We start from the raw sequence: 11,932 nt of genomic DNA on the forward strand, positions 1-11,932 counted from the left end.
AGGTGGGTCGCGTGCATCGCATGTCTGCTGCATTGCGAACCTCTGTGTGCTGATCCATTCACAGGTAACATCGGTAAGCCACTTGACACTGACAGAAAGGATGTTTTTATGGAAATATCTGCTCTCCAAAACAAAGACATTTGTAGGAGTGTCATCTTACCTCTCCACAGACCTGTGTCATGTCCTGTTTGATAGATTGCAGCTGGACTCTTAGCCTGCTGGAGGGTCAGCCAGGTCCAAGGTGTCCTTCTGGTTGAAGCGTGTAAAGGATGGTGGCCTCAGGCATGTCCTTGGTGGCCTTGTCAGATGATCATGGCTGTTCCCTTGACAGGACACAGAACTCACAGGCGGTAGCGGGTCCATGGTGGCCGGAACCACGCGTGTGGGCTCCGCCCTCGGCCGCCCGCTCCCTGGGTGGGCGTCTGTCCCTGGGTGGGCGTCTGCCCCCTGCAGCAGCACGGTGCTGGATTACGCAGGTCCAACAAGCCGACGCGTCCCGTCCTGCAGTGTCTCTAAGAGCCACATCTGTTAATGTCGCCGCCAGGGTCATGGGAAGCTGTTGAGATCTTGGTGATGGATGCATGTTTTCCAAAATTCTAAATTTTGTTTTGCCTGAAAGCTCAAGCCTTGTCATTGCAGCATAGATGGCCACTTGTTTGCCTTCTGGCCCTTTTTATTCCAGAGTTTTTCTCCAGCAGGTGCCGTGCCCCCCCTCCCCACGCCCCCTGGCTTCCTTGGCTCGGCCTCAGGGGCTTGGACGGCCTCACCCCCAGCCCAGTCCCCGGCAGCCTCCAGCCTCGTTTCTATCCTTTGGTGGCTTCAGACGGCACAGGTTTATTTCTCACAGTTCTGGAGTGGGTCTCGCTGGCTCAGGTCACGGTGTTGTCAGGGCTGCGTTTCCTTCAGGCTCTTGAGAGACAGGCTGGCGGCGCTCCCCGCTTCCGTGTGACACAGCGCCCACCCGTGCGGCGGGGCACCTGTGTGTCACACGACCTGTGTGTCCCGCGGGGCACCTGGGCCTCTGGTGCCGCATCTCGTCTCTGCCCCAGGGTGCCCGGCCCTCGCAGGGTGCCACGCAGCAGCCGCGTGTCGACGGTTTTGAGCGTTGGGTTACAGGCCGTGTTTGAACGGACGTTCGGCCCCTGTCGTGGTGGTGGCATCACGGGCAGGTAAGAGGGTCATTCCTAGGGGTTACTGGAACACTCAGCGGTCAGGTGTCGTGGGAGCTACGAACAGCTCACTCGCACATGCTTCCTGAGAAAAGTGGCTGTTTCTGTACGGTTAAAGCAAGCGCGGCGAGATGTCGGATGTCGGTGAGTGTGGAAGGGTGTGTACGTGCTCACTTAACGTCGTCGACGCGGACGTTTCCACAGGAGACAGTGGGGCGGACGTCCCAGCCGTTGTCCGTCGGGGCGGCGGGGTCCCTGTCATCGGGGGGCGGGTGGTCACACCCTCAGGGCGCTCCATGTGATGAGACCTCTGATCTCACTTCAGGCGCACGTCCCACGTTGTATTCGGGACGTTCGACGAGACCCCTCGGGCTCTGGGGTGAGCGCGTGCATGTGCGAAGGGGAGAAGCCGAGACGAGCACACGGGGCTTCCCGCGGCTCACCGGCTCCCCCAGCGTGCCCCGGGGCTGGTCACCGACCCCCGCTCCTCCTGGGGCCGCCGGCCCCTCCCCCAGGCCTGGCAGCGGTGTGCAGGCTACGCTGGGAGCGATCTGTGCGCGTACAGGGCCAGCGGGGCGGTGGTGGCTCGGGGCCCCTGTGACAGCGCGTTCCGGAGCTCCGTCGTGAAGTGCCGGCCGTACAGGTGGGAGCTGGCCAGTCCGCTGAAGGGGCCAGCGACAGTTTCCCGTGCGTGCCGGCCTTGGTTCTCGGCGCCGGTGTCAGGACAGGGCTCACTGCCGTCACGGCCCCCAGCACGGGCCTCGGAGCTCCCGCACCCACCTCCGTGCCCCAGGTCCGCGGGAACAGCCCTGTGGGGTGCTGCGGTTGCATCCTTATTTGGAACGCGGTCCCCGTTTGTAGGGGTCAGGAGGTAGAGCCTCTGGGTTGGCGGTCACTTCGTCCCATCTCCTGTCTTCTCCTGGAGTCCCTCGGCGATGCCCCTGCCTGCTCAGTCCCCACGATGCGGCCCTCGTCCCTGGCCCATCGTCCCCGTCGGCGTGACAGCCTAGTGCTGGGCCACATTTCCAGCGCCACCTCCTCCGCCACGGCCACAGGCCCGAGGTTCCGGCGCCAGCACAGCTGGGTCTGACGTCTCCTCTTTGCTTCTCAGGAGCCCGGAGCCCTCATCTCATCTCATCTCATCCCCCGTGACACATCTGCTCCCAGACCCAGGCGGCCGTCGGGTGACGAGGTGACGAGGCCGTGCATCGTGTTCCAGGTACGTCCGCCCGTCGGCACCCTGCGGGATGGCCGCCACGTCGTCCTGCTCTGGACTTGTGAAGGGCACTGCCAGCTAACACGCTGAGCGGTCGTCCTCCAAACTGGCAACCGCCGTGCTCTCTGACACCTCCGGCGTGTCCCCCCAGCGGAGCCCAGGCCTGCCGTCACCGCGGCGCGTTCCCCACGCTCCTGCATTTCCTCCGTGGAGAACCGTTACGGCCCCCGACGTGACGCCTTCGCAGAAGGCCGGCCCCGGGGCGCGGCGGGGAGAGGCTGTGCCCGCAGCCTCGCTCTGCCTGGTGCGGATGCGATGCTGCGTGGTCAGCAGTGGCCGGGAGGCACCTGCGCTCCCCAAGGTGGCCGCTGGCCACTCCACAGTGGCTGGTGGCAGTGCCACCCACGGAGCATCCAGCCGCGTCTCCGCCATGGTCCCTGGGAGGGTGACGGCCGGCTCCGGTGTCTCCCTGATCTCTGGGTTTCACTCTGACCTGAGAATTCTCTGTGGCTCGTCCTTGGGTGTCGGTGCTGTGGGACGGGGTGTAGACCGGTGTTTGGGGCGGGTCCCTGGGCTCCTAGGTCTTGGGGGCGAGGCGTGCATGAGCCGGGCAGGGGCGCTGGGGAAGGCCAGGGCTAACCAGTGGGGCTCGCGTCCCCTCTCTCTCTCTAAGGAGATGAGCCCCAAGTTTTATCTGGTGCTTCCGCTTGCATTCGGCACAGGATGTCGTTGGGGAAAAAAGCGTTCTGCTGTTAAAATCCTCAACAGCTTCTGTTCCAGTTAGTTTCCAATTAAGAAAAAAAGTGGGTTCACTTCGCAGAGAGACAGTCATTATCGTCACCGCTCTAGCCATCACACAAGAACTCGGGGGCCGCTCTTCAGGTGTGACGGTGCGTTTGCGTTAAGAGCCTCCCTGACTTCTACCCTGCACGTCCTCACGGTCCTCGGGCCAGCCCCAGTCCTGGTGCCGTCAGCGAGAACGCAGGCGGGTCGGGTTCAGCAGGATGCTGGCGGGTACGGCTCTGAGTGAGTGTCCGCAGGTGGCCGCACTGACCCGTGCGGCCACCTGCGGACACTCACGCTGACCCGTGATTTTGACTCTGTTAAAGCGTCGCAGCCCTCCAGGACCCCTTCTTCCCGCCACTGTGGATGCGCTCACGGCCCAACGTGCGGGCGCCGTGTGGCTCCAGGGGTGCATGGCGGGCCACCTTGCTGCTTGTGAGCCACCCAAGAACCCAGCTGTGGCTTTGCATTGTCCATGCAGGAAAACGTGGCCTGAATCTCAAGTGATCGCCTCGTCGGTGACCTGGGAGGAGGGCCGGGCCGTCTTCACAGCGGGTTTTCCGTGGCCGCGGGGCACGGTGCAGAGCATTCTGGGGGCATACGCTGAAATGTCTATTTTCGGCCTTTAAGAATTCCTTAAAAGGAGCAGACGTCTCTGCCACGCCTCCTCATTCTTGGAGGTGGCCTGTCGCAAAACAGTGACCGGAGGAGGGGGAACTTTAGTCGCCAGCCTGGGTACCGAACGCGGCTGGGTTCAGGCAGCACTCTGGGGTGACAGTCTGCGGTTAGGCACTGCGCTGAGCAGGGCAGGGGGCACTGCCTGTGACATATGGTGCATGTGTGTCCATGTGCCACGCCGACGAGCTGCTTCAGGCCGAATACCACCAGTGGAAGTAGCAACACTTGTCCGCCATTCTGGGCCGCCTCGGCCGCCTCTGACCTCAGCCCACCCCCGGCGCATTCTCCTCCTGGCTTTGGTCATTCTAGCATCCGCAGGCCCTGATGTCATCAGCCATTTGATTCTGATGCCTCCAAGTCGTTTCAGACAAATCGGACCCCGTCTCCTCCAACAAAGAACATCTGTGGCCGCCGACTAGGATGTTTCCTCCAAGTCTGTGACACGGAAGGAAAGCCACCCTGTGGAAGCGTGGCGAGGGGTTGCCCGGAGCCGTGGCCTTGGTTTCGGGTTTCAGATGCTTTTCTTCGGGGTGAGCGTCTGAAAGTTGGCCACCCGTGAAGTACAGTTGCAAACGGGACAGCGAGTCCTATCATAAAACGTGGCATTTCCTGCTCAGGTCGTCTGTGCACGACAGGCACCGCCGAGATAATCTCCATGGTAACGGGCGTGTGCACCGCGTGTCCCCAGAGCTCTTTGAGGAAAAAAGCAGGGACGGAGCAGGTGGCAGGGGAATAGGAGAGGCAGGAGCGTTTGCTTGTGCTTTGAGCGGCTGGACCTCCGTGCTCAGAGTGAGCATGTTGACGTGTCACGAAGAACAGGAGGCTGAGCCACGAGCACCTGGCAGGCCTGGTGCCGCTTCCGCCTGCCGTCCGCCATCCGCAGCGAGACCGGGGACCCTCGTCGTCGTGGTGACGGTGCCCTTCCTTTGCTTAAAATTTTTACGCCTGAGTAAAGTGTAAATCCCTCAGCCGGCCATTTGAGACCCTCCTGCTCCGCTCCACACACCTGCACCGCAGCCTCACCTGCCGCTGCCTGACGCTGACGCTGTCACCGAAGGCTCAGCCGGCCCGCCCTTTACCCCCAGGTTAGGGTGTAACGTGCCCTAAGGTGAGAGGTCACTGGAACTCGGCTGTCTTTTCTGATCTCAGCCTCTCTCCCCAGTGGCACAGATTTAGGCCCGGAAAGGCCTGGGGACGCGATTCCCCAGTTTTTGCCCGTTGAAATCTTTACTCTCTGTCGTTTTTCTAGGTAAAAGTGACGAGACGTTGCCCGCTGCACGTGGTCCCCGCCTCACCCTACGTGAGAGATTCGCCAGCACAGCCATGGGGGTCTCGGTGGGGTGCAGGCTCCTGCCAGCCCTGGGGAGGGGGCCCTTTCTTCACTCTCACGCTCGGAAGCTTCCCGGCGTGTGCTGAGGGGGAGAGAAGGCAGAACGGACCCCACGGCCCCTGTTCGTCGCCCCCGTTCGTCGCCCGCGTCTGGCAGGCAGGCCCCGGGGTAACCGGGGCTCTCTCGCTACGGCCAGTAACCTGGCCGTAGACTCTCTCGCCTGCCTTTTTCCGCCTCTTTCCTGTCTCATTAAAAGAGATTTTTTCCCTTTAATTCAGGAGCAGCATGTGCTCATAGAAAAATCGTCAAAATGCTGGAAATGGAAAACGCCCGTAGTCTGTTCGGAGGCAGCGTCTCGTTGGCCTTCCGGCCATTCTTGGCCTCCGCTTCTGTTCACAGGGCTGTCGGGTTTGCGGGGCGCCCTGTGAGCCGCTTCCGCCCTCCCCCCGCCCCACCCCACGTCAGAGGCGCAGTAGCTGCAGCCGGACACTCAGTCCATCTGCTGGCCAGCTCTCCCCTCCACCCCCCTTCCCGTAGCCTCTGTTCTTCATGTGCTTTCCAGAACTCTCTGCCGGAGCCCTGCTGAGTTCCTGCTGCCCCAATTACAGTCGGCCCTCCGTACTCCCCACCCCGGGTCCTGCACTGGTTGATTCGACCAACTGGGGATCAAAAATACTGTAGAAAAACCCAGTGACGCTGTGACTGCCATGCACCGTGTAGTTAGGCCCGAGGTGATCGCATCTGTACTGAGCACGCACAGACTTCTCGTCACCCGTCCCTAAACAGTACAGCGTCACAGGTGTTTGCATAGAGGCATCCCAGTGACCCAGAGGTGATCCCCACTGTACGGGAGGATGTGATGCACGCAACTCCCACGGCACTTCATGGAGGAGGCTTGAGCACCTGCAGACTCGGGGTACCCCTGGGGGGTCTGGGAACCAGCCCCCTCGGGAGGTCAACCACATGTACTTGCCCACAGTTCCAAGTGGAGCTCGTGGAGCCCCCAGGCCCGTGGACCTCGGCTAGTGGGCTCCGCCGTGCATACACCTTGACTTGATTTTTACAGAGGTGTCAGCCTTCAGGAAGAGTTTGTCACTGAACCCCCGTCGGTGTTTTATTTGTAGCATTACAGACAGGGTGACAGAGTGAGACTCGTCAGGCTGCCGGGAAAAAGCGCTTGGTCAGAGTTGAGTCGGTTTGGCACCTGGTGTAGGTTAATGCCTTGGGAACGAGACGACCTAGGCTCAGGTCCTGGCCCCACTACTTACGAGTTAGGCGACTGCGGGCCGACTAGCTGAGGAGCACTTAACAGTTTGTTGAGCTGAGCAGGAATGCTGGGCGCTGAGGTCCAGCCGTCACGTAGGACCGCGTGCCGGCCCGTGCCAGCGAGAAGCCATGCGACCTGTAGACCTCAGTGTCTTTGTGAACAAGGCCCCTGGCTAGATGCAAAGGCACGCCCAGGCTTTATGCCTCCGTCCTCGCTGGACGAAATGACCATTTTTCCCCGCGAGAGCAGTAGCCTTTGAGGTGGACGGGGACACCTTCTCCTGGGGCCACACTCCTCCCAGGGGCTCCGCCCTCACGGTCTGCCTCCTGGGGCTGAGGCTGCGGTGGTGTGTTTCCTTCAGCCCTGGCTGTGTCCAGCGCAGGTGGGACATGTGTGAATGTTGGTGGAATTTCGCGATACCCTCGACTTGTCCCTTGCTGCTCGGGGTCAGAGGGATATAGACCCTGGGGAGTGAGGGGCTTTGACAGAGCCCAGGGTCCTGAGTCACATTTCCCCAGGGGCCGACCGGAGCCTGCTGCCCAGTGACGACAGTGGGTGTGAGCCGGTCCCCGTCCCGACCCCAACCTCGACCGTTGCTCTGCGCCTCTGGCCCCCGGGCTGTTGGCTCCGCGCCCCATGTTCCGTCCGCAGTGCCACGACCCCCTCGTGGGTCTGTGCCTTTCGCCACTGGCGTCTCCCAGCCCCTCCTGCCTCTGATGTTTCTTGTTCGTTTAAGCCGTTGCACCTGGGCCTCCTCACATCTGGGGGAAGTGGAGATCCGGCGGTGAGGACACTTCCTGCAGCTCAGGCTTTGTCCTTGCCCCCAGCCCACCCCCGCTCCCACAACGGCAGTGTCCTAGGATGCTCTTCCTTTGGGCACCTCCGACCGCCTGGTTGCAGATCACTCCGTCGGGGTCATTCCGCTTCCTTCCTTGTTGAAGTCACGGGTGCTCTTGAGCCCTCCAGGTGCCTGGGGACAGCCGCCTACACGCCCACCCTGTGGCTGGCCAGCTGCTCGTGCTGGCGGGAGCTGCCCACCCACTCGATCCTGTGAGGCTAGTGCCTGAGCGAGACCTGCTTTCGTTGGCCTGGAGCGGCGTCGAGCACACTGCACATTGGTCGGAATGACAGATCCTAACCCTGGGTGGCGCCCAGCAGCGGCCTGGGCCATCCCGACGACTGCCGCTCACTCACACGAAAAGCCAGAGCTTGGCCTGGTCGAGCGTCAGCGTTAATGTTTTGTTCACGGGGGTGGGGGGCGGCATTTATGGACGTAGTGTACATAACAGCCTGCGTCAGACCCTTCCACCCCCCCACCCCCTCGCTCCAGCCGCCGAGCTGGATATTTTCAGTGACGGAACTGTCATTAGACCTGACAGTGGAGACAGGGGTGCCACTTACACCCACGCACCTCACCAGAAACCCTCAAAACAGCGTGGAAAAGCCTTTGTCTCTAAAATCCTGATGCCGGTCGTCGGTACTCCTGGTACGTACTGGTAACTGGAAAATCACGTGGACTTTGAAATTCCCGCCTACTCAGAAGCTACCCTCCCACCACAGCGTGTCGAATCGTTATCTTACAGAGTTTTCTGTGCACCCCCCGAGTGGCCGCCTCTGCCAAGGGGTGTGCTTTGTTGGAATGTTGCGTCTTCTCTGTTAACTCGTCATCCGAGCAGCTGGCATTGGTGACGTGGTTGTGATTTGCAACCTGACTGGAGGAAATCCAGGAAGAGGCGAGCGGGGGGGCAGTGCCGGGTGAGGGGTTCCCCCGGAAGCTGCTCCTGGCCCGAGAGCCCCCAGGTGCGGTGCTGCAGGCCGACGGGGGTGCCATAGGCCCCTTGTTGTCCCGTCGTCCCCGGCCCTTGTCCTGCGTCTGCTTTTCCGGCCCCACGAGGACACCGTCTGTGCTCACTCCCTCCCGCTTCCTCCCCATCGTGTGACACCGTGAGGTCACCTCCTTCCCGCTGCGAGGCCGGAGCCCGGGCTGGGTAGGCACAGCTCCGTGGCCTCATGTGACACTTGGCCTGCACCCAGGCGGCGGGCGGGCGCGGCTCTGGTGGACCCGCACTCTCCACCTAGGCTGTTTCATTTCCCGGGGCCTCTGTGCTGCCAGTTAGGTCAAAGGTCGGCCGATGATCAAGGCGAACGGTCAGGGCGGTTTTCTGTGCCTCGGCAGCCAGAACTCACGGTGATAGCTTCTCTGTCTGCATGTAATAAAACACAGTTTTTAAATAAGCTCTGTTTGAGGACGGTTTTAGATTTACAGAAACGCGTGAGCACAGGGCCAGGGGTTCCCACAGGCCCCACGCCCGGCGTGCCCTGCGTCCGCCCTGCGTGGGTGACGGCCGGTGACTCGGTGTCGATGCGGGTTGGGCCATGCTGCGTCCGATTTCCTCGGTTTTCCCCTCACGGCCTTTTCCTGTCCCAGTCCCACCCGGGACCCCACGTGACATTTCGCCGCCTCGGGCTTCTCGCCCGTGACCGTTTCCTGGACCGTCCCGGTTTCCGGCGACTTTGGCCGTTGGAGGAGCGTTGGTCAGGGGTTCTGCAGACTGCCCCTCCTCTGTGACCCGGCTGCTGTTTTTCTCATGATGAGCCTGGCGGCGCTGTGGGTTTGGGGCGGGGGGTCACGGAGGTGAAGTGTCCTCGTCACATCGTGCAGTGGCCACACTTGTCACCGTTGAGACTGACCGCGAGGTTCTCCAATGCGAAGTGACTCTTTCCTCCCTTCCCACTCTGTCCTCTCTGGGAGGCCGTCACCATGGGCGGCCTTTGGCCCCGCCTCCGAGAAGGTGGGTGCTGCCCCTCCTGGCCAGGCGCCCCGTGTGAAGCATGGGCGATGTAGCCGCGCTTCCTCGTGCCCAGCAGGGTGTCACGTACACAGTGGGCCAGCGCGTTGGTCCAGGAAAAAAGGACTCCGTGGACTAGTAAGTTACAGAAAGCCCGAACTTGTGATAATTCAACATTTTTCTGCTCTGGGCCTAAGTCTGGGTTAATCTAAAAGCAGAAACAGCTCAGTCCTTGCCCCAGAGGATCCCAGGAAGGCCTGTGAAGCCGTTGTTGCTGCCCGCGGCCCCGAGTCTGACCGCTGGTCTGCCCCGGCGGGCCGCGTGGTCCCCGCGGGCAGGATCTGTCACTGACGTGCGTTGCCCGTGCTGTGCTGTCTTCGCTCGTCCTGGGTGTCAGTCAGGAGCAGAAAGTGTGGACGCCCGCAGGCCTCAGCACAGCGGCCGGGGTGCCGGCCCTCGCGACTCCTGTGCGCGCCGGTCAAGCCCCAGGCTGGGGCGGCCCAAGGCGGACATCAGAATGCGGGAATCTGAGACTCAGACGTGCTGGCAGCAAGTGACCGTGAAGGGCCCTGTCGCCGTTGGTGTCATGGGTGAGGGGGTCCCAGGCTGAGGCGCGTCCGCGTGAATCACCCCGTTCTTTTTCCTCTTCTCCGGCAGGTGCGACCGCAGAATGGGGTGCAAGGTGCTGCTCGGCCTCGGCCAGCAGATGCTGAGGCGCAAGGTCGTGGACTGCAGCCGGGAGGACAGCCGGCTGTCCCGCTGCCTGAACACCTTGGACCTGGTGGCGCTGGGCGTGGGCAGCACACTGGGGGCCGGCGTGTACGTCCTGGCCGGGGCCGTGGCCCGTGACAATGCGGGTCCTGCCATCGTCATATCCTTCCTGATCGCCGCACTGGCCTCGGTGCTGGCCGGCCTCTGCTACGGCGAGTTCGGCGCGCGTGTGCCCAAGACCGGCTCGGCCTACCTCTACAGCTACGTCACCGTCGGCGAGCTCTGGGCCTTCGTCACGGGCTGGAACCTAATCCTCTCCTACATCATTGGTGCGCCCCCCTCTTCTGCCGTTCCCGCCGCCCAGCCCCAGGCGGGCGCCCCGCCTTGCTCCCCAGATAGACACAGTCTCTCTGCCCACCTGGCGCTCCCTCCTCCCCGCACTGTCCCTCCTCCCTGTTCCTCTCAGGAAAGGCAGGGGCCGCCTGGGGACACCGCTGCCCCTGTCTGTGCCCTTGACCTCAGTGGGGACAAGCCAGGTCCCCGGGGGTCATTTCTGTTGACACAAGAGACTGTAGGGTCAGGGGGATATTTCTAATCAGTTAAAAGGGATTTTGTCTCTTTTAGTTAGTACTTATTTTTGACCACGGGAGTGAATTCATCACACACACGAAAAAATGAGGGCAATAAAGAAATAGGTAGACTGAAAAAAGCTGTGCACGCGCCCCTCAGGTCCTAAGGGTGACATCGTTTTGACAACTTCGTTACTCAGTCGTGTGCATGCGTGTGCGTCCTGGATTCTAGGGGCAATGGACGTTTCTCCGGCCCCTGGAGCCTTGTCACTTCCCACACTGATCGACCCCCCTGAGCTGCCGGGTCCGCAACCCCCCACGCCTCCCCCCAGATGCCGCGCGTCCAGCTTGGCGACGCACACTCTGCTTATCGTGTCCTTTCCTCGGGTGTCTGTTTCGTGACAGGCACTTCAAGTGTGGCGAGGGCCTGGAGTGCCACCTTCGACGAGCTGATCGGCAAACCCATCGGGGAGTTCTCACGGACGCACATGACGCTGAACGCCCCGGGAGTGCTGGCCGAAACCCCGGACATCTTCGCCGTGATCATCATCCTCATCTTGACGGGTGAGGCCGCGCCGCAGTCGAGATGTGGGACGGGCTCCCGGCCGGCTGGTCCTTCCTTTTCTCTCCGCCCCTCCCCCCGCTTTCTATCGATTCTTCTGGTTACTGGGGACACATTTTTTGCCTTAGTGGCTTCTGGCAGAAAGTCGGCCTAGTTATAGCTGCCGAGTTGTGTGTCATTCAGTGCACAGACAACCTCAGGTCTTCACGTGACTGTGGAGTAAAGATTTGTTAGGACCGCAGGCTTTTTGTGTGAGTGACCCAGCAAAACAAACCCCTTTCATCCGAGGATGACCATTTGGAAGGGGCAGTTGGCGGTCATCAGCCAGGGACACGGGGAGGGATGCGGTCTGGCTGGAGCACTAACACGTGTCTCGGGTGCCAGAGAAGCCTGGGATGCTTTGACACCTGCCGGCCACCAAAACGCCCTTGAGTAAATACGTTCCACGACAAAGTTGCGAGTACAGAAGTTTGAAATTCCAGATATTGCTTGCACACAGTCGGTGGCACCTTCCTCTGGTGGTACTCATCCAGTGTCTCAGCCACGAGGGCAGGAGTTTTGTTCACAAACGTGAAGCCGAAACGGAGATAAATGCTTCTTCGATATTAGAAAACTTGCCTGGGTTTTAAAAACAACACGCCTTGTTTACCCACCACGTGACCGAAGTCATTTCGCACGGGCCGGTCTCGGCGGTATTTCCGGTCCAGTCGGCCGGACCGCGAACGGAGTCTGCACGGCTGAGACCTTCCTGAGCGTGAGGGGTGGGGGGCGTGGGGCACGGCACAGCGGGGCGCACTCGCTCCCCTCTCTGCCGACTGCGATTCAGGGTTTGGTCTGTCACGTGGAGAAATGTGATCT

The 11,932-nt window shown here is 61.5% G+C and overlaps 1 protein-coding gene across 3 annotated transcripts in view; it reads left to right on the forward strand.

Annotated features, from left to right (window-relative positions):
• Positions 1 to 2,238: 2,238 nt before the first annotated feature.
• Positions 2,239 to 11,932, forward strand: part of SLC7A1 (solute carrier family 7 member 1) — a 30,762-nt gene continuing 21,068 nt past the window's right edge. For 2 of the 3 annotated variants that reach the window (XM_023530683.1, XM_011360197.2), the window contains exons 1-3: positions 2,239 to 2,388; positions 9,890 to 10,272; positions 10,918 to 11,076. In XM_023530683.1, the coding sequence (XP_023386451.1) occupies positions 9,903 to 10,272; positions 10,918 to 11,076 (529 nt within the window). In that variant the 5' untranslated portion in view covers positions 2,239 to 2,388; positions 9,890 to 9,902. Of the gene's footprint in view, positions 2,389 to 9,889; positions 10,273 to 10,917; positions 11,077 to 11,932 lie in introns of those variants that run through there. The other variant, XM_023530682.1, reaches the window with a different exon arrangement.

The sequence above is a fragment of the Pteropus vampyrus genome, unplaced genomic scaffold (assembly GCF_000151845.1).
Source record: "Pteropus vampyrus isolate Shadow unplaced genomic scaffold, Pvam_2.0 Scaffold52, whole genome shotgun sequence".
NCBI classification, from domain to species: domain Eukaryota; kingdom Metazoa; phylum Chordata; class Mammalia; order Chiroptera; family Pteropodidae; genus Pteropus; species Pteropus vampyrus.